The following is a 24,581-nucleotide window of genomic DNA, read 5'->3' as shown; positions in this document are numbered from 1 at the left end:
GGCCATCAGCCTGGGTTTCCCCAGAACCGACAGAGGGTGACAAGACTCCGGCTCAGACCCCGTCATGTAGCGCCTGGCGATGGGCACCGAGGCTGGAGAACCCAGCGAAATCAAAGGGCCCTTTCTGGGGTTAGGCCCGCGAGACCCAGCACTGTGGAAAGCTCCCCATGCGGCAGACCACTCAACACGATCTTGGGCGCAGAGTGTCCCATTCGAGTCTAGAAATGCACGGGACGGAAAAGGAGCTCCTTTTGGGTGAGCGAGTGTCCCATTTCCCGCTGAAGAAAACGTGGAGACGGACCGACAGGTAAAGATATTCCTAATCTCAAGCAGCTCAAGCTGGAGCTTGGCCGCGGCAGGAAATGACGTCATACCTCCGCGGTGACCGAACCCAGCACCGAGCCGCTGCAGGAGCTGCCGGTCAGCGTGAAGCTCTGGGGCCCCGATGGCTGCTTCTTGAATAAATCCAAAGGAATGGTCGTCATCGCCAATATGGCTAAAAAGATAGGAGACAAGTAAGGGTATGTTTCCACAGGGTTCCACGGGAGCAGGGGTCAGTGGGAGCTACCACCGCAACCAGAACAGAGTCCCGGTGCGCATCCAGTCCGCACCAGCATCCTCCAGTTCCAGAACATTTCAGAACATTCTAGAACACCAAAGACAAAGAGAGGCGTTGGACATGCTCCAGACCACAGGAGGCTAAGAGACAGCAGACAGAAGGCAGTGTCTGATCGGGGGAGTGGGGGTGACTGCTCTACGGGATGCTGGCCCAGCAGATGAAGGGGAATGCAGGCAGCAGGTCGGGGAAACCAGTACAGACGTATGAGAGAAGGTCCTTATTCTTAGGAAATGGCCAAGAAAGGAGGGTGCAGGGCCTGATACGCTCGAACATTCGGATTCACCCTCCAGCACGTGTGTCCTGTGTCTGGATGTCTGCAGGCAAAGTCAAAGGCAACCACCAAGCGTGAGTGCGGATAATAAAGCAAACGCGGCAGAATGTCAGAACTCTGGGAGTCTGGTAAGGTTCTGCGTAGTCCTTTGTTCTGTTTTTGGTTTTTGGTTTTAATGTGAAATTTCATAGATTCCATCTGGCTGTACAGCAGTGGATCTCCAAAGGAGCCACCTCGGTGCCTCGGGAATGGACGAGGGTCACCTTCTCCTGGCAAAGGTCCGCCCAACCCGGGTCAAACCACACGCCCTGCTCTGGCCATGCCCTCTCCTGGAATGTCAGAGACACGACTCCGATCTTATCCCAAGACAACAGAACCAAGAAAATTAGCTCAGAATTCTTACTAATGGGGGGAGGGGGAGACGCACCCGGGTTGCTCTGTCTGTTAAATGGCCGACTCTTGATTTCGGCTCAGGTCATGGTCTCAGGGTCCTGGGGTCAGCCTCTGCACTCTGCAGGGTCTGCTTGAGAGCTCTCTCTCCCTCTCCCTCTGCCTCTGCCTCTTCCTCTTCCTCTAAAATAAATCTTTGAAAACTTAAAATCTTGAAAAAGAAAATTCTTGCTAATAAACAGAAATCTGAAATGCCTTTTCCTGTGTCTTTGTAACTTTGGGAGACAACCCAATGGCTTTGTCTTTTAACAGGATAAGCCACGGAAGGGTCCCCCTCTCCTAATTTTGGTATGTTTATGGGCATTTTTAAAAGCGTAATCTATTCCCAGACTCCTGAGTTACACACATGCAAACATATAGGTCCGTGTGCCCATTCATGATTTTACCTTTAACTGCTGCTTTCTTGTCTCTAAAGCATGTGTCCAGTGTAAGCTGCTGTGGCTTATCTTATAAGGAAAAGCGAGCCAGAATCCATTGAGACAGAAAGCACAATGCCGGGGGTGGGGGGTGTCGCAGGGGCTGGGGGAGGAGGGAATGGGGAAGACGGGGTCTCAGCCCAGCAAGAGGAAAAAATCCGGGAAGTGGATGGTGCTGAAGGTCGCACGCCAGTGGGAATGTACTTAACGCCCGTGAATTTTACACTCAAAAATGGTCAATATGGGAATTTCTGTTCTATGCTTTTACCACAATTAGGAACACTACAGAACAGATCTATTAAGGCTAAGAAGGCCGAGAGGGGCTTCTCTAAGCCAAGAATTGCTAAATAAAAGAGTTTAGGTATTTGTTTAAAAACAAAAAAAGGCAAAAACGAGCTGAGTCCATTCTCCCAGAGTGCATGCCCTTGCTAATGACTGAAGGGGACCTGGAAGCAAACACGGCCTCGGAAGACCCCAGGTGTCAGGGCGGGTCTGCCCCTCCCGGGTGACTCCGGCCCCCTCCGGCCCCCTCCGGTCAGTGACCCCTCCCAGGGCCTGCCTCCACCCGCCCCACACCCACCTTCCGAGGACACCCACCTTCCGAGGCTCGCTCAGCCGCCGACACCTGCAGGTGCAACTCCTTCGACTTGGCGTTCAGCTCACTGCGGAAAGGACAGAAAGTGCTGTGGATCCTTTATTAGTTCTTGCAACCGTAATTTTTTTCTGACTCTAGAAAGAAACACATCCCCAACGGTGTGAAGATTATCTTCCCCCTCACCGTCCCCCAGCAGTTGCTGTTATCTGAGAATTCTCTGCCGCCTTCTGGCTGACAGCAGGGGTATCTACGTGCGGTGCGACACGGCGGCCGTTCGCCACGGATGGCGTCTGAGAGCTGTGCCCACTGGGGGCCTGCACCGAATTTTGTTGCATTTTAATTAATTCAAACTTAAAAAGCCACATGTAGCTCGTAGTTCCTGTATGAAGCATAGCTATATAATTATCGATAAACAAAACACAGATTGTGATGTATCTTGCTCCTCTTGTAACCTGTTTTTCTCCCTGAAGATATCAGACCTCTTTCCCAGTCAGACGGCACAGAGCAACGCCCCCTTTTAACAGCTCCTCCTACCCAGCCTTGTTTTCTTTAATCCGATCCTTAATAACCAACCCTTAATAATGGCCTGGTTGTCTAACATTTCATAATTACAAACTAGCTGAGATAAACACCCTTCCACATAGCTTTGTGTGCACCGTGTGATTATTTCCTTAGGAAGACTGTAAACGCCAGACAAAAGGTACATGCATTTAAGAGATTTTTTTTTTCTTTTATCTTTTTTTTTTTTTTTTTTTGAGACATACTGAGGACTTTCAGAACGGTCATTCCAATGTATACTTCTGCTGGCCATTGTCACCCGCCTATTCCTTACCAACTTGCACGGGGAAAAAACAGCCTCTTGTGCTTACATCTGTGTTTCTTAAACTATTGCTGATCCGAACCAGTCTTCAGAAGTCTCCGGCTACCTACAGTTTCGGCTTTTCTGTTTTCTAGCTCAGACCTTCTTCCCGGTTTTCCGGGACAGCGCTCATATTTTCATTACTGATTCATAAAAGCTCTTTACATTACACACCGGACACCTGCTGCCGGGCCTGTTTCCGGCTGTTCATTGTTCAAGCCTCAGAAAGCAAGTGATTTCTAGTTTTAGAGTCGGCTGCTTTACTGAAATATTATTTACATGAGTTTCCTATTATTTCTGGTAGTTCTAACTGATTCTCTTGGGTCGTCTAGGGAGACAACCCTATCACCTCCAAGTACTAATCCGTTTTGCCTCCGCCTTTTCGTACTCAGACACTTCCCCCTTCCGCCTCTAAGTGCGCTGCTACTCGTGCTTCCAGAACAAAACAGCCGGCATCTTCCTCTTGGTTTTCACTTGGGACCTCTTCTGGTCTTTGTCATTTACAGTGATTTCTCTTAGCTCATTAAAGAAGAGGCCAGAAATCATGCACTAGTTAAGATTTTAAATCAGAAATGCGCAGGGTGGGGCGCCTGGGTGGCTCAGTGGGTTAAGCAGCTGCCTTCGGCTCAGGTCATGATCCCAGCGTCCTGGGATGGAGCCCCGCATTGGGCTCCTAGCTTGGCAGGAAGCCTGCTTCTCCCTCTGCCTCTGCCTGTGCTCGCTTGCACTGTCTCTCTCTCTCTGACAAGTAAATAAATTTTTAAAAAAATCCTAAAAAAAAAAAAAATGTGCAGGGAAAGTCAACGGTCATCTCAGCATGTACGAAGATAAATACGTTTTCTCCTTTGATCTAACATCGCAATGGATTCAGTTACTTGCTCTCCCGAAGGTCTGGACGTTTCTGGGCTGAACCCGGCTCCTAATACACTCCTTAGAGTTCCTGCAACCGTTTCTTTGTTCCCAGCCAGGTTCCGCCATCAACACCAAGTGTCCTCTGTTCCGCTCCCGATGGCAGGTATCTCCAAAGTCAAGGGAGCCTGACCAGCGTGCTCTCCGGCCACAGCAGGACACGGGCCAGGAGGAAGTCCAGCCCCGGAGCTGCCTTCAGAAAGGAACCTAGATTCAACCGAAAGCTACCTCAGATGTTTGATACACCTTTTCGAGAGCAACTGCACGTCTGTGTTTGGGGTTTGAGCAGTGTTACACACTGATCTCGGGACCTGGCAGCCGTGAGCGGGGCGCTCGGCCGGCGCAAGCCCGTTAACCAGGCTGTACGCACAAGATGAATTCTTCTTCCCAGCTGAGGTCGGCGGGGTTTGTCGCGAGGGCGCTGAACTTCTGAACGGGCTCATTCAGCCGAACTGCACACCGTGGGTTCGTGTTGCCTGCAATCAAACAAGGGGGCGTTTCTGTTTTTTAAATTGCATGACGCGCGTGCACACTTTGCATATATGGGCTGAATTAAACACCTGCCGTCTCGGCTTGCCCACCGCTCAGGGACTGCTCTTTCTTCCGTCATGAACCAACTCTCAAAGCACTTCTCTGGGGGTTTAAGATTTTCAATCCCCAGTTTGGTATCTCTTGGCCTGGAGGGTGGACCCCAGGAGCCCCTGCTCCTCACCCGTGATGGGGGACACTCCCCAGGGACATTATGACAGCAGAGGTGGCCCCCCACTTCTGGACAAGACGACCAGCTTGTGCAAGGAAAGGCCTCTGGGATGATCCCTAAATCGGGGGATACCCCACAGAGAACCCGTATCCCTACTTACAAGGGATGTGATTTTATCCCTGGCTCAGCTCAGTCAGAGCCCTGTCTGGAGATCTTGGATCTGGGTAATGGGACATTTCCCTAGTCAACAATTCTTTCTGCTGCAAGACCATGCCTGTCCCATGGCAAAGAGCTGTCAATATACTGTGTAACCAGTGACCACGGGACCAGACATCACACGGCGTTAAGCATTCCATACCCACGGTCTTAACTGATCTTCGAGATCACCTCCGACGGGAGACACAGAGGCCCAGACGCAGACCTGCCTACGAGGAACAGGGACCCCAGAGGCCATCCCCCACAGCCAGCCCTGCACGGAGTCTCGGCTGTTAAACGTGGACAGTCCGTGCTTTGGGGACGGGAAGACTCCGTGCACATTAAGTGACCCTTAGCATTCTCAGACAATAAAGAATTCCTTCCTGTTCTCAGCAAAATCACATCGCAGAGGAAGATGGGACCCACCCCAGGAGGCTGCGCACCTGGGGTCTTGCAGCCACTCAGGATCGCCCAAAGAGAACGATCTGGGGTCTGCAACTTGTCCTGACTCCGATAACAGCCTCTCCTGCTGCCGGAGGGTCCTCGATGGGCCCAAAGCCCTCCTGACGCTTGGTAAAGCGCCCACAAGGAACCCGGGCTTCTGGGAAAGGAGAAGGTGCTCGTGGCGTATCAGTCAGGAGTGCCCAGCATGGGTTTATACGTTCAATAGTTAAAAAAGTCGGGCGAGGGACACCTGGGTGGCTCAGTTGGTTAAGCAGCTGCCTTCGGCTCAGGTCATGATCCCAGCGTCCTGGGATCGAGTCCCACATCGGGCTCTCTGCTCAGTGGGGAGCCTGCTTCTCCCTCTGCCTCTGCCTGCCATTCTGTCTGCCTGTGCTCTCTCTCTCCCCCTCTCTCTCTCTATGATAAAGAAATAAAATCTTAAAAAAAAAAAAAAAAAAGTCGGGCGAGTGCCTTCCGGATGAAAGAAAAGGTCAAGGTCATGACCGAATTCCTTTCTTCCCTCGCTCTTCCTGCACGCAAGCTCGGGACTGGCGTGGGACCATCTCACGGTACTCGTCTGGTTCTCAGAGGCTCTGGGCTCACGGGCTGGGATCACACGGCAGACCCAGTCGGAGGGCGCCACGGGGACCCAGAGTCCGCTGAGAACCCGCCGTCACCCCTCACGCTGCTGTATGGAGGGAGAGTCACTTCTGCGGCGGGCAGCCCCTGCCCCCCCCCCGTGCCCCCCGGACCTTCCCCCAGCCCAGCCACCTGCCTGAAGCCCCAGGAGCACTTAGCAGCGAAGCCCGGATGTTCTTCACCAGTAATCTGAGCTCGTGAGCCCTTGGAGGCTTGGGCGGACAGGACTCCTGAGGGGAGGATGAAATGCGCTGTAGATTCTGCAGAGAGAAAATCGAGACGGGTGACCGGGGAGAAGAGGAGGCGCCACCGGACCCCTGTCAGCATCTTCGGGGAAAATCCACCGGGGGTGGGGGCTGACCCTGCAGTGGGCTGCGCAAGGTTTCCGTTCTCGGGGGAAGGGAGGGTCCCAACCCACCATAGCCTCTGCCCCTGCCTCGGAGCCTTTTCTACCCAAATAACCCATGGGAAGCGGCGGGGCGCTCAGCCAGAGAGGGCTCCCCGGAACCTGGCTGTGAGTGCAGCCCGGAAGCAAAGCTCGCCTTGGGTCCACTGCCCCAGGCCAAGTGCTGGCGAGAGAGGGGGACACCCGCTCCAGGCTGATGGGCCCACTGCCCACCAACTCTGAGCGGGACCCCGGACACACACACACACACACACACGGCAAGGGCCGCCTGGCAGGTCTGCACCCCAGGTGGGGGTCTCTAAGTGTCACCCGGGTGGCGGACTACAGCAGTGACAGAGGCATCCATCATCATGTTCTCAGACGGGCATCCAGGCATTTCCAACAGAGAAAAGGCTCCTTTAACCCAGAGGGCCTCACCGTAAACTGTCTCCCAAACTGGCTTCCTGCCTTCTCTCGTGGCGGTGAGCGCTCACTACGAGGGGTCCCAGGGCGCCCGGGGGGCCCGGTCTGTCAAGTGTGTGACTCTCGATTTTGGCCTAGGTCCTGACCTTGCACTTGAACGGCATCGAGCCCCCGCCGGGCTGTGCGTGCAGTGGGGGTCTGCTTCAGATTCTCTCCTTCTCCCCCCGCCTTCTCTCTCTCTCAAAATAAAATAAAAATAAATCTTTAAAAAAGCGGGGTGTGGGGGGTCCCTTAAGTACCAAGGCCTGGGACTCCTAGAAAGGCTTCTCAGAGACGCACACAGAGCCTTCCAGGAAGGGCCCCTGTGCACTGATCTGACTCAGATGTTTCTCTGGGGGGCAAGCTTCCCAACATCTCAAGGTCACCATTTAGAAACCACTACTGTGAACCACGACCTTGCCAACTGTGAGCTGCAAGAAGTCACCGCAGAAGTCCTTAGGATCCAAGCCCATGAGCACTGGGGTCAGAGCATTCACGTGTCGGGGGTGGAGAGGAAATATTTTGGTTGTCTGTGTGGTGGTTAATTGTATGTCAACATGACAGGGCCACGGGGATGCACAGTATCTGTTCAAATGCAGTCCTGGGTGTTTCCGTGAGGCTGTTTTCGCGCGAAGTTAACATTTAAATCAAAAGACCCAGTGAAAGTGACGCTCTCCCTAATGTGGGTGGGCCTCGCCCGATCAGTTGAAGGTCTGCTAGAAAAGAGGCGGACCTCTCCTGAAAAGGGGGGTTCCTCAAGCCTGACTGGCTTCATGCTGGGGTGTCGGTTTTTTCCCTGCCTGTAGACTCGAGTGGAGACACCAGCTCTCCGGGGCGCTCGTGCCTGCTAGCCTGCAGGCCGGAACAGCAGCTCTCCGCCATTCTCATGGCTAACTAGGTTTCACAGATGCCTCGGTCCTGGGAAGTCGAGCTCTGAGGCCACAGGCCCCGAGTGGACAGTGGAAAGTCAAGTTTCAGCTCCAGAAAGGCATGGGGTCAGGGCTAATTAAGGTTGGAGCATGCCAGAGCTGCCAGAGCAGCCCGGACCCCTGTGCCTCCCATCCCACAGGGTTCTGGAACCCCTGCCCGGAACTTGCAGCGCATCACGATCCGCAGGCCGTGGTCGCCCAGCAAGCAGTCAGGCGTTCCCTCTCTACCACGGCGGCGGGGGGTGGGGGTGGGCCTTGGTCAGGCAGACTCCCCTGCAGGAGGGGGACCAGGAGCCCTAATGGGCCGTGAGGCACCACCCTCCGCGGCTCACCTGAACGTCCCTCGTGTCCACGGGCTTCGTGCTCAGAAGCACCGACGGAGACGCAGCCCCAACCAGGTGCTTCAAGATGTCCTTGAGAGCTTCACACACGGCCTTGGTCTCTGTCTCCCGGTCCTGCCAAAAGAGGGGGACGTCCTCAGATTGTCTCCTGACCGTGCGCCGTGCAACGGGGGGGAAGAGGCTGGCCGTCCTCGCTGCGTCCCAGGAACCAAGCACGCGGGGCGGGGGACGGGGGGTTCAGAGCTCTGGGAGGTCAGATCCCCGCAGGTGACCTGCTCATTCTCCTCTGGGAGACGGGGTCCTCCTTACTGACCTCAGAAGTAGGGGCGCCTGCGTGGCTCAGTGGGTTAAACCGCTGCCTTCAGCTCAGGTCATGATCTCAGGGTCCTGGGATCGAGCCCCGCATCGGCTCTCTACTCAGCAGGGAGCCTGCTTCCCCCCGCCCCCGCCTGCCTCTCTGCCTGCTTGTGAGCTCTCTTTGTCAAATAAATAAATAAAATCTTAAAAAAAAAAAAAAAAGAAGTAGTAACTCCTGCTCCTTATTTTCAAAATGACAACAATCGAGCTCGTGAAATATACAAGCGTGTCGCTGCTTCTGTGTCGACCCTTTCAGACGGACGTTTCTTCTTTCTCGCATGACATCGGGTAATTTTTTTTTTTTAATTAAAAAGTATCGAAGTAAATGAAAGAGCGCAACAAGAAAGACGAGCTCGCGGAGGCGCATGCGGAGGCGCAGAGTTCATAGTAGCGGCTGTCAACTCTGTAAATCTGTGATGATTGATCCCCGACAGGCAAACATTCCTGGGTTCCAGAATGTTCCCAGCACCGCCATTCATGAAGCCCCACACTGGAAACCACCTAAGTATCCGTCGAGAACTAAACAGATACATCGATGGTGGCGCGGTCACGGGGGTGGCGGGGGAGGGGGACGTTCCACAGTCCAGTGTAGATGCCCTCGAGGCTTCCACATCCCCAGCCTGCTCGGGGGACAGGACAGCTGCTCGCAGGGACCCCCACCGGGACCACAGACCTACGGAACACCTCCCACTTGCGGGGCTGGAGAGATCTTGGAGGTTGGCCTGCGGAGGACTGGCCGGCCTGGCCCTGTTACAGCGAACGTGATCCCACTCAGCCCAGAGAGCAGCTACTCGCTGCCAGAAACTCTAATAATGATCAAAACAGCTAATCCTCCATGGCTCCTGGGATAGGTCAGGCTCAAGTCTACGCACTTACGCGTATTAACTGTTTTAATCTGCGAAACCACCTCTACTATCGTTATCCCCATTTTACCGATGAGGAAACTAGTGCACAGAGGCGTAAATTAACTCGTGGAGGGTCACACAGCTCACGAGTGGCAGAGCCGAGAGTCAAACCCAGGCGTTGGGGCTCCAGGGTCTGCACTGAAGACCGCCGCGTTGCCGTCTTTCTCTTCAGTAAGTACTTGACATCCCTGTCCTTTTTTTTTTTTAACTGAGGTGACATTCACCTAAATTCACATAAAACCATCTTAAAAGGGCACCTGCGTGGCTCAGTGGGTTAAAGCCTCTGCCTTCGGCTCAGGTCATGATCTCAGGGTCCAGGGATCGAGCCCCGCATCGGGCTCTCTGCTCAGCGGGGAGCCTGCTTCCCCACCCTCCCCTGCCTGCCTCTCTGCCTAGTTGTGATCTCCCTCTGTCAAATAAATAAAATCTTTAAAAAAAAAAAAAAAAGAAGTAACTCCTGCTCCTTATTTTCAAAATGACAACAATCGAGCTCGTGAAATATACAAACGTGTCGCTACTTCTGTGTCGACCCTTTCAGACAGATGTTTATTTAAAAAGTATTATTTATTTATAAATTTATATTTATTAAAAATACATTTATATTTATTTAATTTAATTAATTTTAATTTAATTATATTTATCAAAAATAAATTTATATTTATTCAAAAGGTATATTTAAAAGTGAAATAAAATAAAATGCGCATTTCAGTGTGATTCAGCAGGCTCCGTATCCCGCTGCCACCATCGAGAGGTCACCCCCTCTGCTCTCTCTCACCCACCAACAATCACTCCGGCCCCTCGCCCCACCCTTTCCCTGACTGCCCCTCCCTGCCCCGCCCCTCCCCACCAACAGTCCCTGCGGGGCCCCTGTATGATCTGCCCGCCAGGGAGATCTCCAAACCCTGAGCTCCCAACAAGATCAGGCCAAGTTGGGCTTCTCTCCCTCCAGGGACCTTCCTGGGGTTCCTTTGTGTTGCAGAAAGTGTCAGAGCCTCCTTCTTTTTAAATGGCTGAAAAATACTCCCTCACGTGGACAGACCTCATTTTATTTACACACTCAACTCTTTTTTAACCCCCAGGATTTCCCGTCCCTTCACAGAGGAGGAAACCCAGGGTGACAATAAGCAGTGGGTGCTCTGACGTCCCAAATCCTCCCGCGATGAGATGAGCTGAGCGGCTGGCTCGGGCCACACCCCTGCCCCCCAAGGCCTTTATATCCTCAGGGGGCCGGAGGCTCGGGTCCTGCGCCCACGGGCCAGACCAGCTCCCGGAGGGCGGGGCTGGCTTAGCGCCACACTTAGAGCCTCACTTCTCATTCACGGGAGGAGCGCGTGACAGTTGAAGAAGCCCACGGGACACGGGGTGGGGAGGGTAAGCTGCAAACAGCGGCACAACAGGCCACAGTTTGGGTGAGATGGGGGCGGGGGGTGGGGGGTGGGGGGATACATTCATTTTTGCAAAAAACCCGGGAACAGAGAAACACTAGCTAATGAATGACCAAGTTACCGAGTTACCGTGTGCAGGGGCGGATGGGGCGGGAGGGACAGGGTAGAGCCTGCACGTCTGAGTCGAAGGTTTCCCGCAATTTTGACGTCTGAACCGCGTGAATAGTTCACATTTTCAAACAATACGTGTAAATGTACAAAGACGGGGGACAAAACCTGAGCATGAGTGCGGGCAGGTACCGGGGTGCTCCAGGGTCCCCCAAGCACACAGAGGAAGAATGAACTCAAGGAATCCTACACGCAGGGGTCTGCCTGCCTCGGCGGGGCACAGCCCGACCCAAAGGCAGATGCACGCTGGCCACGGTGCCGGGACAGTCGGCCACGGAAGGTTCCATGCACTCGGCAGGCCTGACCACGGTGCCTTGGGGACCGCGAGATGCAGACGTGGGAGGGAAGGGAAGGCAGGACGGACAGGACAGTCCGAGCCCCGGTGGGACCCAGTGGCCGGGCAAAGCGACAGTTGTGATGTGTGCCGGTTAGGGGAGTTCCAGTCCAAGAACAAAGTGCGTGCACTTTGTCACGGCACGGAAAGTGACAGTATGGATGGACAGAGGCTTACAGTCCCATACTTAGCTGCTGGGGATCTCGCTGTGGTTGGATGAGAGTCTGAAACAGAGCCAAGACGGCGGACAACCACGGTCACAACCCCACCCTGCAAGGGAGCCGGCAGTCCCGCGGGCCTCTGGCCTACGTGATCTCATGTGATCTTTCCAGCCCCTGAAAGTGACCCCGGGGGGACTTCGTACGCCCACTCCCTGCTTCCAAACTCATTTCTTCCAATACCTAAGACCGTGGGAAGCAGAGAGATCACCTTCTGATTCTACATGCACTGAATTTTAGGTCCGGGGAGAGACACGCCTGCCCCCAGGAACCAGCCCACAGCCACAACCTGAGCTGCCCCGGGAGTGCCTCGGGGAAGCAGAAAGGGTCTGATGTCAGTCAGGACAGCTGAGGAACGCTGTGGCGACGGACGTCCCTGGTTCTCAGCCTGCGCTGCACAGCAGTGCTAGAAACAATTCTGGGGTTTGGTGGAGTGGGGGGCGGGGGGCAGGCCCAGAATCTTCTAAAGTCCCCAGACAATGGCAGGTGTGGCAGGGTTGAGGGCCGGGGTTAGATCCAGCAAAGCCGTCTCCCCCCCCCCCGCCCCGCCCCGTCAGCGCAGCCCCACGATCCAGGAAGAGGGGAGAAGCCCGCCAGCATCGGAGGGGCGCCGGGCTGAGCCTCTGTCCCCCAGATCCGGGGGTCACCACGCACATGCGTTCTCACGTACACCAACAGAGGGGGCGGGGGTGTGATAAAAACGCCCAGACTGACCTCTGCCACTGCCCTGGGCTGCACCGTAACGGCCGCGTCCGGAGTGCTGACGTAGGACCACCGGATCGGGATGTCCTCCGTCTTCTCTCTCATGTGGAGCTCCAGCTGCCGAAACACAGGGTTACGCGAGAGCCACGCGGCCGGCGAAACCTCACGCGGCCGCGCGTGTCTGCACGCGTGGGGGCTCGCTTATTTTCCGAGACGTCTGCTCGGCCTCCCCTTGCCTTTCACAGCGGTCAGGCAAGCTCTAACCTCCCTGGGGCTCCCCTTCACCCCACCCCCGCCCCGCCAGCACCTTCCGCGGCCTCAGCCCACCACTCGGAGGTTCTCAGCGTTGGCCGCTGCAGCCCAGATGTCATGCAAACTCTGCGTTACGTGATTCTGTAATTACATGCGTAATTCTCTGTGCTTTGCATTCTCTCCGGGGCGGACACCCAGGCGGGCAGGAGAGGGAGATCAGGTGGGGAGGGGGTGCGTAGCCCAAGCCCTCGCTCCCACAGGCCCCGAGGGTTGTGCCCCAGCACGGGGGTCCTCGTCCTCTCCTGCCTGGGCCGACGCACGGCCGCCAGGTGGACTCTCGGCTCTTGCAACAACCCGCTGGATGGGACCCACGCAGAGAGGCAGCGTCACGCCCCCCGCCACACCCAGATTCTGGGAACTGGTGATAACAGGACCAGGTACAGCAAAGGAGACTTTGCAGAAAGGACCAGTGGACCAGGAGATAATGCTGGGTCATCCCAGCGAGCCCCGAGAGAAGAGGAAGACAGGCCAGCAGGCCAGCGAGGAGCCCGAAGACGGAGGGAGGGTGCCAGGAGCTTCCGGAACGAGGCGGCGGCTAGAAGCTGCCAACAGCCCTCCGCGGCCGGCCTGCGAGAGCACAGACCCTCAGCCCTGCGGTCCCAGGGAACAGAATCCCGCCGACAGCCCAACGAGCAAGGAAGCAGAGCCTCCCAGAGCTTCGAGACTGCAAGGCGGCCCGCCGATGTGAGCCTGTGCTGGACATCGGGCCTCCAGAGTGGCTCCATTTATGCTGGGTTTTCTTTAAAAAAAGATTTATTTATCTATTTTTTTAGAGAAGAGAGAGAGCATGCCCAGGGGGTGGGGGCAGAGAAAGAGAGAGAGTGAGAATCCCAAGCAGAGTCTGTGCTGAAGGTGGAGCCCAACACGGGTCTCGACCTCATGAGCCTGAGATCACGAGCTGAGCCGGAACCGCGAGTCGGACGCTCAACCGACTGCGTCCCCCAGGCGCCCCCTCATCTAGGTTTTAAGCTAAGTTTGCATGCTCTGTTTCAGCAGCCGCAGCAAACGAGTACCCCTCCCTTCCTTCCTCAACCCGAGACTCCTGAGCACAGACCCCAGCTCTTCCCCTCGGTCCCCCTCCCCACCCTCAGCAAAGGAGGAGAGGGAGGCTTTCCATGGTACTAGCTCCTCCTCCCCTCCTCGGGCCGTCAGCTCAGGCTAGCACCGAGGCCCTCCCTGGCCCTAGAACCCTGGCTGGTTCCCAAGAAGGTACACCAGCCCAGGCAGGTCCTGGGGCAGCAGACAAGCGAGACAGACGTTGGGAGGGGCGGGGCCTTCTGCACCTTTTATCTGAAGGACAACAGAGCGACAGGAGTGTCTCCTGCCTGGGGCTTGGAGTCCCCTCCGGCAGCTGCCTGCCTTTGAGAGGGAATCCGCAGAGCGGTTTTCAGCTGTGTTGGGAGATCAAAGATGCGATCACGTTACTTGTCTCGGAGCTGCATGAAACGGCACAAAAACAGCATCTGGGAAACTCCGCGTCCTCCGTGGAGGCTTACGGGTCTCGCTGGACTCACTCTGTCCTGAAACAGCCATCGCGTGTCGGCAACGCGTGTCCCAGACTCTGCAATTATTTTGCAATTACGCCGTCCAGAATGTTCGGGGGAGCGGGAGGGTACGCGCATCTCACGGGTGCGCGAAGTGACGCCCTCCTCGAGTCTCAGGAGGGGAGGGTCAGTGAGGGGGTTCCGCAGGGCTGGCTCATGGAGAAAAGCCACATAGGTGGCCAGAAAACCTTGCTGGCCCCGGCTCTTCATAACCAGGCCTGTGCAAGAAAAGCACCCGGGATGTCCTCCTCCCCTGTGGTCAAGGGGCCATGAGATTGGGCTCATGCCCCAAACAAGCAGCCAAGCTCGGGCACAGAGGAAAGGGAGACACGGGGCCGAAGCCGCGGTAACCCCTAAAACAGGACCCAGAAATTCACAGCCGAATGGAACCTCGTGGACCCTGCCTCATGGGAGGGACACAGCTGCCGGGCGGTTCAGCGCCCAGGAATTCCCCTCGTAGCCTCTTACGATGATTAGCCGTGTCTCTGTGTAATGACTACGGAGATCGTCCCTAACATGACGGAGCACACAGACGAGCAGCCCTCGGAGAGGCAGTGAATCGGCTTCCAGAAACCACGATGAAGCAAGTAGCATCACAAAGCTACCCAAGGGAGCGTCCTGGCTTCCCAGTCCGCAGAAAGGTCATGTTCGGGCACCAGCCCGGCTCAGTGCACTGAGCGTCCGACTCTTGATCTCGGCTCAGGTCGTGGTCTCAGGGTCGAGGGATCGAGCCCTGCGTCGGGCTCCACGCTCAGCGGGGCGTCTGCCCCTCCCCCTCCTTCTGTGCCTGCCCCCGCGCTCCCGCTCCCGCATGCTTTCTCTCTAAAATAAATACGTGGTTTTTTAAAGCTATATTTATACCAACCTGTAGTCTATTAAGTGTGCAAAAGCATCACATCTAAAAAAAACATACATTATTGCTGAAAAATGGTGACCACCGTGTGAGCGTTCGACCACAGATCACCGGGACAAACGTTGTAAGGGAAAAGCATGACATACGACAGAACCACGTGCACGTGACAGAGACACCCAGCAAGCGAAGGCTGCCGAGAACACGCCGACAGGCATCCCCCACGCTGGCTCCCACGAGCCTTCCGGGGTGGACAGTGCAGCATCTTCGAAGTCGAATGAAATGAGCCGTGCCTGTACCGAGCCACGATGAGGATAATCCGTGGGTGATGAGAAAAATGAGCGCCCTACTCGTCTTTCAAACTTACACCGACGAGTAAGAGGTCTTTTAAAGCTGGACTTTTCCAAAAACTAAAAAAGGGAGGAACTCCCAGGCCAGCCCCTAGGCTGGTGCCCCAGGTGCCCAGAACGGCTGGGGTCTGGCGCCGGGTCCCGGGACAGAACCACTGTCCTCATCTGGGATGTCTCTCACCTTCACTCCCCCTGTCGGCAACACCCCTGCTCTGTTTAAACGCCTCGAAACGCAGCCTCTCTCCCAACAGTGGTAGATGGAATTCATGAGCTCCGCCCACACACACCTGTGTGTAACACGGATGTGGGGTGTGCGTACACGGGTGTGCGTGCGTGCGTACGGTCCGTGCGCATCCACAACCCACGCTTTATTTCTACCCATACAAGGTAGAAGCTTACAGTCCGAAACCTACGAGCCAGACGAGGCCCCGCGATCACACCGGCCTTACCCTGTGTGTTGATGAGGTTTGCGGTCTCCCCGGGACCCGCTTGACCTCCCCGGACTCACCTGCACATGAAACGGAGAGAGCCGTGCACAGTACAGCGGGGGCCCCGTGTCTTCGGGGGACGGGGACCCCGCGCGGACCAGGAACTGAATGGCCTCGCCCACCACGTGACAAGACACGACCTGGAGGAGGCACGAGACAGGACAGAAAGGAGAATTTGCGCCAAACACCCCTCGATTTCAAGGAATAAAATACTCGGGATGTGAAAAGTTAGCAAGGACGAGACGTCAGCGTTCCAAACCCGCCAAGTTCCCACCTCCGCACCTTTTCTGTTATGGAATCGTCTGAAAACCAGAATCGACATTCCAGATCTTTTCTTCCCAACGCATCACTCAAGAGCTACACTCTGTGTTGCCCGAATCTAGTCGTTATAGGCTTTCCACAGAAAAAGTTTCTCCTGGATAGTGTGTTCCGTTTCTCCCCACCAACAGACTTGAAATTCCCCAGACATTTCCACATTCATATGCTGTAAAGCCATTAGCCGTCTCCTCTCTCTAAAAAGGAGGCTTAGAAAGAAAACAAGTGATACATGTTGTAAGCAAAAAACTTAAAAATATACTTGGAACACCATAAATTGTTTCTATTTAGATAATTTTCAAGCTATTGTGGTTTCCAAAGATGTGGGGATAATTCAAAGACCATATAAAATATTAAACACTGAGGAAATACTACAGCCTTAACAAAAACAGCATCATAAAGTGAGTCGGCTTAAGGACCTATAAGACAAAGAGAAGTAATCACACCAGGAATAAACCAGGCCACATTCCCGATAAAAATCACAAGGCATTTCTGAGAAAGCGGTTACCAAACAGAAATATCAAGTTTCTGCCCCGGGACCCCTCTAGAGGAGAGGACCTTCTAGACTGCGGGTCACCCCTGCCCTCGCAGCAGGCGAGGAGCGGGTCCCCGGAGACGATGGGGAGCCAGGTGCCAGGTGCGCACTGGCTGGGAGGGGCGCGGGGTGGGGGGGCGCCCGGCAGGTGGCCAGCGTGCCGGGCCGGGGCCAAGTCATCAGGAGGGAGGAGCAGAAGGCAGGAGGGACCCCCACCTTCCCAAGGGAACGCTGACGGCTGTCACTTGGGAGGGAAAAGAGAATTCTTTAATTCTCTGGTGGATTTATCAGAATCTAAAATAAAATACCAAGTGGAAAGATTATCCAAATAGTTCCTTTATCTGGCCTGCTGTTTCCCCAAGTTCAGGCTAGGACATCTGCCTCCCTCTTCTTTCTCATCCCCAGCGAGCTCCTTCCTTCCCACCGGCAACGGCCCCTTCAGAGCCTCCCCACACCCGGCCCCTCTGCCCCTCCCGAGGAGACGGATGCTGGGCCCTCTCTGCATGCCCCCTGCGTCCGTCCCCAGCGCCCCCCCCCCAGCCCGTCGAAGGCTCTCGATGGCACAGACTGAGAAGGGAGAGCCTCGCCTGCTCTCGGCCCTGGCAGAAACCGCCCCACACTCGTGTCCCCTGGCCCGGCAAGGTCGTGCAGAAGCTCGAGCTCCGTGCGTGAGTTTACATATCTTCATCGTGTTACCGCCTCTCCCGAGTTCACAAAAGGTTGGAACAAAAAAATGTTTGTACAAGAAATGTCGTCTATTCATTTAAAAATAAATGCTCTATAAACAGCCCTCCTTGGAGGAACGCATTTTCGTGCCAGATGAGTTACAAACACAAGAGACATGACACGGAGAGCGTTCACTGTCCCCATCTCGATGGCCTGGGCCTCGCACGGCTCTGGGAAAACACCGGAGGGGTGACTGCTGGGTTCCTGTTAGGTCTCTGGAACCTTCTGTCTCTACAAGTTGATTCGAATTTTCACAGTATGTATAAAATCCCAGGGCTCCGTCCGTGCTCTCGAGCAAGAAGGAGGTGGTTTCCATTGCGTCGGGTTCCACACAAAGCTTCCCCCGACCCCATCCCCGGATACGGAGCGGCCTGAGCCCGTGATTAAGCACAAATAAACAAGGGTTTATAGTTAAAGGCTTTAAAACTTCTAGGATGCAAGACTCCGATGGCCGCAGCCCCCATTCAGGTCCCATCAAGCACGGCAGTGGAGCACTGAAGACGGAGCATTTATGGGTCCCAGTGTCCTGTCACCGAGAGCCGCTGGAGGGTCTTCCCAGCCCCTGGGGTCCCGACCCCCTCCGCGGAACCGGCCACGCAGACGGACCACTCCCCGGTCTCCCCGCAGCACTCAGCGGGAAGAGTCGGCCCCAACAGCTGTGCTGCTCCAGCGTTGCAGCTCGGCCCAGCGAAACGCGGCTGGCGCTGTGGCTTGGAGCCCGTTAAGGGACAATGACGGCACCGAGCCTCGTCCTGGCCGGCCGCTGGCCCTGCCACCCTGGGAATAATAATGCTTCATTTGTCAAATGGACAAGAACAAAATGGAAAGGCTTTAAAAATAAGTAATCTTCTTTTAGCTGCATTAAGGTGTTATCCACAAGGGGGATTAAATTCTCTCGGCCCCGGTGAACGAGGGACAAGCTTTTGCCACCACAGAGGGGACCCCACTTGGAGCCGCAGAAGGTGGGGGCCCTGAGGCGATGCACAGCAGACCCTTCCAGCCGGTCGGGCCTCCCAAGGGACCAGAATGTCCAGGGCCGACGCCTGCCTAAACCCGGCCAACAGGGACAGACCCTGCTCGTGACCCAGAGTCCCCCCACCCCGTCCCACACACACCGGTGTTTCTCAGGGTCCCTCCTGAGGTTTTCACAGTAGCTCCCCAGAGCATCCCCATCATACAGGGCTGTTTAAATAGGGCTTTTCAAATCTCAGTGCTCTGGCTTCCTGCGGAGGGACTCCAATACTGGTACCAGATTTTCGAAGTCAGGTAGAAACGGGACCTAGGATCCGCCGTGGGACTGAGCTCTTCTCCGAGACAGATGTGAACCTCTGGGCCCAGAGCAGGACTCCAGGAAGACAACATCTGGGAGCATCAGGAGCTCCCGTGAAAAGAGCCAGCCACAAGCCCACCTGCTTCATGCTGGAGAGACTTTTTCCAAAGCGAACAGACAACGCTTCAGTCCCATAAACCATTTCAAAATTGCGCCCACAGAAAGCTGAACTGTGCATCCCAGAGACACCACCCTCCCCTCCACAGAGGAGAGCATCTACCGAGGACGGGCTTCGTGGATGGAGGGGCCCCAGGGTGCAGCCCCGGTCCACTCCTGCAGATCAAGACCGAAGGCCGGGACGGAGGGTCACGGGGACGCACACGTCACCATCATCGTAACCGGCGCAGACAGAACAGATGGGGCCGTGGTTCACAGTCCTGTGCTCGCTCCGGCTTCAGGATGGAAGCTCCGGCAGTCACACACCCTCGCAAGTAGGTCTGATCTTGAAACTGCAGCCCTTTGTTTAGACTTGGGGCCAAAGAACGAGCCTCCGTCCTGGGCAGAGCTGAGTTTGGTTACTGCTTGCCAGAGAAAGGCCTGGAGTGTCTTCCAATCTCGCCGCACTCCTTCCGTGTTCCTTTGCAAGTCAGCTCCTTGGACGGCTGACTCAGCTCCTTCTTCTCTTGGAACCCTCTAGAGACCTGGAAATAATTTATTTATTTCTGTCCCCCAAAGAACTAGAAACACGGCCATGAAAACGCATCGAAAGGGTTGAGGTCACCGAGTCTCTCTCCCCGTGATCATGCTTTATAACAGCCCGAGGGAAGAACTCCGAAACGACAGGCAAGGTATCATCTGTGCTCCCAACACTGCTGTCTAGACTGACCTCTGTAAATGTTCTTGAAGACAGCACCAAGCTGATACAAACGATCCTTTCTACTCAGGAACAGAGATGCAACTTGTTTTCAAAGATTTTATTTGTTTGTCAAAACCACAGTGAGATCCCACATCACACCGGTCAGAATGGCTAAAAGTCAGGAAACGACAGGTGCTGGTGAGGATGCGGAGAAAGGGGAGCCTCCTGCACTGTTGGTGGGAATGCAGGCTGGTGCAGCCACTCTGGAAAACAGCATGGAGGGTCCTCAGAAAGTTGAAAATAGAACTGCCCTATGACCCAGCAATTGCACTATTGGGTATTTACCCTAAAGATACAAACGTGATCCAAAGGGGCACATGCACCCGAATGTTTATAGCAATGTCCACAATAGCCAAACTATGGAAAGAACCTAGATGTCCATCAACAGATGAATGGATCAAGAAGATGTGGTATATATACACAATGGAATACTATGCAGCCATCAAAAGAAATGAAATCTTGCCATTTGCGACAACGTGGACAGAACTAGAGGGTATTATGCTGAGCGAAATAAGTCAATTGGAGAAAGACAACTATCATATGATCTCCCTGATATGAGGAAGTGGAGAGGCAACGTGGGGTGTTGGGGGGGTAGGAAAAGAATAAATGAAACAAGATGGGATCAGGAGGGAGACAAACTGTAAGAGACCCTTAACTTCAGGAAACAAACTGGGGGCTGCTGGGGGGTTGGGGGAAAAGATCGGGTGGCTGATGATTCATAGACCTGCACCCCTGAAGCAAATAATACATTGTATATTAATTTAAAAAATATTTTGGGGGTGCCTGGGTGGCTCAGTGGGTTGAAGCCTCTGCCTTCGGCTCAGGTCGTGGTCTCGGAGTCCTGGGATCGAGCCCCGCATCGGGCTCTCTGCTCAGCGGGGAGCCTGCTTCCCCCCCCCCCTCTGCCTGCCTCTCTGCCTACTTGTGATCTCTGTCAAATAAATTAAAAAAAAAATGTGTTTGTGTGTTTGTTTAGAGAGTGTGGGCAGGGGGAGGGGCAGTGGGAGAGAGAGAGAACCTTGAGCAGACTCCGTGATGACCACGGAGCCTAACGCAGGCCTCGATCTCATGACCCTGAGATCACGACCTGAGCCAAAATCAAGAATCAAAGCTTAACCGAGTGAGCCACTAGATGCTCCAAGACTCAGTTTCAAAGGTAAAATGCATCACGGCTAGGCGCGATCCGAACATCTATGCAGTTAATCCTGTTGGCCCTGGGAGAGATGAAAAATACTAGAAAAAAGACGGCGGCGCAGCCCAACCCCAGAATGCTGGGTCGAAGCTCTGCTTTACAGTCCTGCGGGACACGCCATGGACCACCCGGGCTCCGACATTCCTCCGTGGCAACACTCCCCAACCCCCTCTGGTCAGGACACCTGGAATGCACAGGACGTGTTTCCAGTAATGCTGCTCTCCCAAGGGGGCCGGCTACTGGGGAATGTGGCCTTGGGAAAGGTGAGAACTGCCGGCATTTGGGGCTCAAAGGTCTATCTGTGAACATGGCCTTCTCTTCCATCAACCCTATGTAGGAAAGACACATACGGGACATTTCCTTTAAACTGAAGGCAGGAGGAACAGGGTCCTCTCCAGGCTGCCTGTTAGTGCTCCCGGCACGGGGTCCCCATCACTCCGTCACACCCACCCCTAAACGCTGCTGCTTCGTAGCCCGATGCACAAACGAGACTCCAGCTTGTCCATGGGTCCTTTACCCTGTCTTCTGCGGGCAACGTCAGGCTGCACCCCACGGCTGACTCAGCCCGGAATTCAGTCCAGCAACCCAGACAGGCATCGCTCCCGCCCCGGGGCGGCATCCGCACTGGGTCTCAGAGGGCAGGGCCTCCAATGAGAAACCGCCCACTGCCTTTGGAAAGACCCTGGTACAAAACAATTTCACAACCTGTTAGCATTTTAATAAATACCAGGCTAATGGGACACCTGGAATTTCAAGTTACGCAAAGAAAAAAAAATGTCAAACGCGCATCCCAACCTGCAACTAGAGAGACAAACGTAGGCGACCTGGAATCAGGCAACCCTTGCAGACCAAGGGGGCCAGCTGAGGTCTTGGGGGGGGGGGGGACATGGGAGACCCCAGCCGCTTTCAGAGTCTATTTCAGCACACAAGCATGTCCCAGCCTTGGTCGGTCACATACAGAACGTGAGCTGTGGGCGGCCCCGACAGACAGCAGAACCAGAATCTGGGGGAAACTTCACGCCATCGTCCAAGTTCTGTTTGCTTCATCGTCTTCCAGAAGCAAAGGTGGGTTCAGGCCTCCCGAGCGTGTCCCTCTTCTCCGCGGTCTACTCCGCGGTCGGGTGGGGTGAGGAGCACCGGGGACGGGAGGACACGGATGTGAGAGAGAGACGTCACAGCACTGGCAGAGCTGTCCCAGGCTCCAGCGTGTGGGTGTCCCGAGGCTGACTGGCCTGACCCAAGCCTCTGCCGCTGAGTAGCTCTCGGCCAAGCGACTTAGCCTCTGTTCGCCTCAGTCTTTCTGTCTGTACGCTGGGCGTGATGCTCGTGTGGTGAACACGGACGAGAAGAGACAGAGCCCGGGGCTGCTCGCACCCGACGGCCCCGGAGCCGAGGCCCGGGCTGGCTCTCGGTCTCCCCACAACCGCGCCAGGCAGGGACACACGCTGCGCAGACACCAGCCTCCGGCTCCGAGGGAGCAGGAAATGCCCAGACACGCCCAGATCCAGCCGGTGTCTCCCTGGCTTCCGAGCCGGGCCCTTCTCCGTGCAGGCGGGTTATTGCGTGTGTTTAAAACTGTGGCCGTGGGTGGTCGTTACAGCACGAGAAGCCTCTCTTTACTTAGCGGAGGAGCTGCAGACGGAGATAATGACCGCTTTTCCCAAGACACCTGGCCTCGCCCCGAGAAACCCAACACCATTCCCCGTCTCCAGGGCGCCAGGCAGGACCCGTTTCCACCAGCAAGCCTTCCGGAGCAACGCCGCGTCCAAGGAGACACACCGCGCTCCCTAAAGGAAATGCACGGCCTTCTCGGCGGGGGTCCCGGCGCAACCCCCGAACCGGATTCAGACGGGGTGAGCTCCCACGCGTTCCTTGGGCCCCTCTCGTCTCCATGCAGCCAAGTGTGCAGTTTCTGAACCCACGGCCATGCCGTGACCGGGCTCCTGGGACGCCCTAGGGAGCAAGGGCTCGCTCTTGGGCCGACTGCCACCCAGAGACCGAGGCCTGCCTTTTCTGGGTCAGACGTTCCGCCGCGAGCCTCCCGGGACGTGCAGAAAGAGAACGTGGGTAGAAAATCGTTGCTCTTGTGTAAGAGGGTAATTACAGTCTGGGAGGAAGGAATCCACTCAGAGCAGGTTGCGACTGGAACAGAAGGCAGAGGAGCCCCTGGAGAGAAGCGTAAAGGTGACGGCTTCCGCGCGCAGTGTCGCGCTGGGGATTCCCGAGTCCTGCCTCCCGCCTGGGCCCGCTGTGCCCACAAACATGGAGGCCACGTGACAGGGAGGCATCCAGTCTATGCCCGAGAGGATGTCCTGCGGGACAAGCACGGGCTCCCCGCAGGAAAATCCACGACCCACAACACCTGCTTGGGGTCAGTAGTGGGGCTTCGGCCCCAGTTCCGGGTTCACAGCTCCTAACACCAGCGATCGCCTAAAGGATGAGAGGGTTTTCTGTGCGCTAAGGAGATGACTGGTGGTTGGGGGCTGTGTATGCTTCAGGATGGCGGCTGGTTACCCCCAACTCCAGCCATGATGTCGGGGGTGGGCGGCGGTTGGAACTCTCGAGTTCCAGGGAGGGGAGAGGGGCTGGAGATTGAGTTCAACCACCAAAGCCAGTGATTTACCCAACCTGGGTCATGAAAGCTCCATAAACCCCCCCAATCAGGGGCACTGGGGTGGCTCCATGGGTTAAGCCTCTTGCCTTCGGCTCAGGTCATAGTCTCAGGGTCCTGGGATGGAGCCCCGCATCGGTCTCTCTGCTCAGCAGGGAGCCTGCTTCCCCCTCTCTCTCTGCCTGCCTCTCTGCCTACTTGTGATCTCTCTCTGTTAAACAAATAAATAAAATCTTTAAAAACAAACAAACAAACAAACAAGCAAGCAACAGTGTTTGCAGAGCTCCTGGGATGGTCTACGCGAGGAGGTGCCCGTAGCTCAGGGCCCCTCCCCCACACCCCACCCGAGGCCTCCCCCCCCACCCCCTATTCTTGACTTGTTTCCTGTATCACAAACCAGTAATAGGAAATAAGCTGTTTTCCTGAGTTCCTTGAGTTGTCCCAGCAAATTATCAAACCTGAGGAGGGGCGGGAACCCCCTGACGTTACGCCGGTGGGTCTGAAGACCGGGGGCCCAGCCTTGGGGCTGGCATCTGAAGGGGGGGGGCGGTCGTGTGGGGCCATGCCCTCAGCCTGCAGGGCCTGCGCTGCCTCTGGGGGTCGGTGTCAGGACAGATCGGAGTTTGCTGGGGAGTGGGCGTCCAGCGAGGTGGGAAGGAGAAGCCCGACCCGCTGCTGTCAGAGCGCCCCAAGGCCACGATGCTCCGACCAAGCTACGGCTGGGCAGGCCGTGCATCCGGCCCCCATCATGGGCTCTGCCCCTCACGCTGCTCCAAGTGACGAAGACCTTTGCTCTCCAGGCAGGACGCGGGGGTGGGAGTCGCTGAGCGATCGGATGTCTGCCAAGACCATGACTAGGCCCACGGTGGTCTTCAAGGGTGGCAGGAGAAGGTCAAGTTCAGGGCACCCGGAGAGCAGGGCAGGCCCGCGGGGAGACTCGAGACTGAACTCGAGTCAGGAGGGTGAGCCCAAAGGGGGACCAGGATCCCCATGACGGGACTGTGTACTCTAGCCCCACGGTCGGGCTCGTCCCTGTCATTAGCTCAAGTGCCAGTCACACGTCCCTGGTCAGGGCTGAGTCAGGGACATGACAAAGACAGAGGCTGATGATACGGAGCGCACCGAGGAAGGCACGGGGGCGTCCTCAAAACCACGCATCTGTGTTTCTTTACAACATTTGCTGGTGGCC

At 55.7% G+C, this 24,581-nt stretch overlaps 1 protein-coding gene across 2 annotated transcripts in view; it reads right to left on the bottom strand.

The window, feature by feature from the left end:
- Window positions 1-24,581, bottom strand: part of C2CD2 (C2 calcium dependent domain containing 2) — a 52,211-nt gene that overhangs the window by 15,854 nt on the left and 11,776 nt on the right. For both annotated transcript variants that reach the window (XM_045084459.1, XM_045084458.1), the window contains exons 3-9: window positions 15,848-15,967; window positions 12,296-12,400; window positions 8,206-8,328; window positions 6,234-6,357; window positions 4,490-4,595; window positions 2,354-2,418; window positions 375-496 (exon numbers count right to left, since the gene is read on the bottom strand). In XM_045084459.1, the coding sequence (XP_044940394.1) occupies window positions 375-496; window positions 2,354-2,418; window positions 4,490-4,595; window positions 6,234-6,357; window positions 8,206-8,328; window positions 12,296-12,400; window positions 15,848-15,967 (765 nt within the window). The remainder of the gene's footprint in view (window positions 1-374; window positions 497-2,353; window positions 2,419-4,489; window positions 4,596-6,233; window positions 6,358-8,205; window positions 8,329-12,295; window positions 12,401-15,847; window positions 15,968-24,581) is intronic.

This window comes from Mustela putorius, unplaced genomic scaffold (genome assembly GCF_011764305.1).
Source record: "Mustela putorius furo isolate JIRA1106 unplaced genomic scaffold, ASM1176430v1.1 tig00000765_pilon_pilon_pilon, whole genome shotgun sequence".
In the NCBI taxonomy this organism is placed as follows: domain Eukaryota; kingdom Metazoa; phylum Chordata; class Mammalia; order Carnivora; family Mustelidae; genus Mustela; species Mustela putorius.
This window is presented reverse-complemented; position numbering and strand designations above follow the sequence as displayed.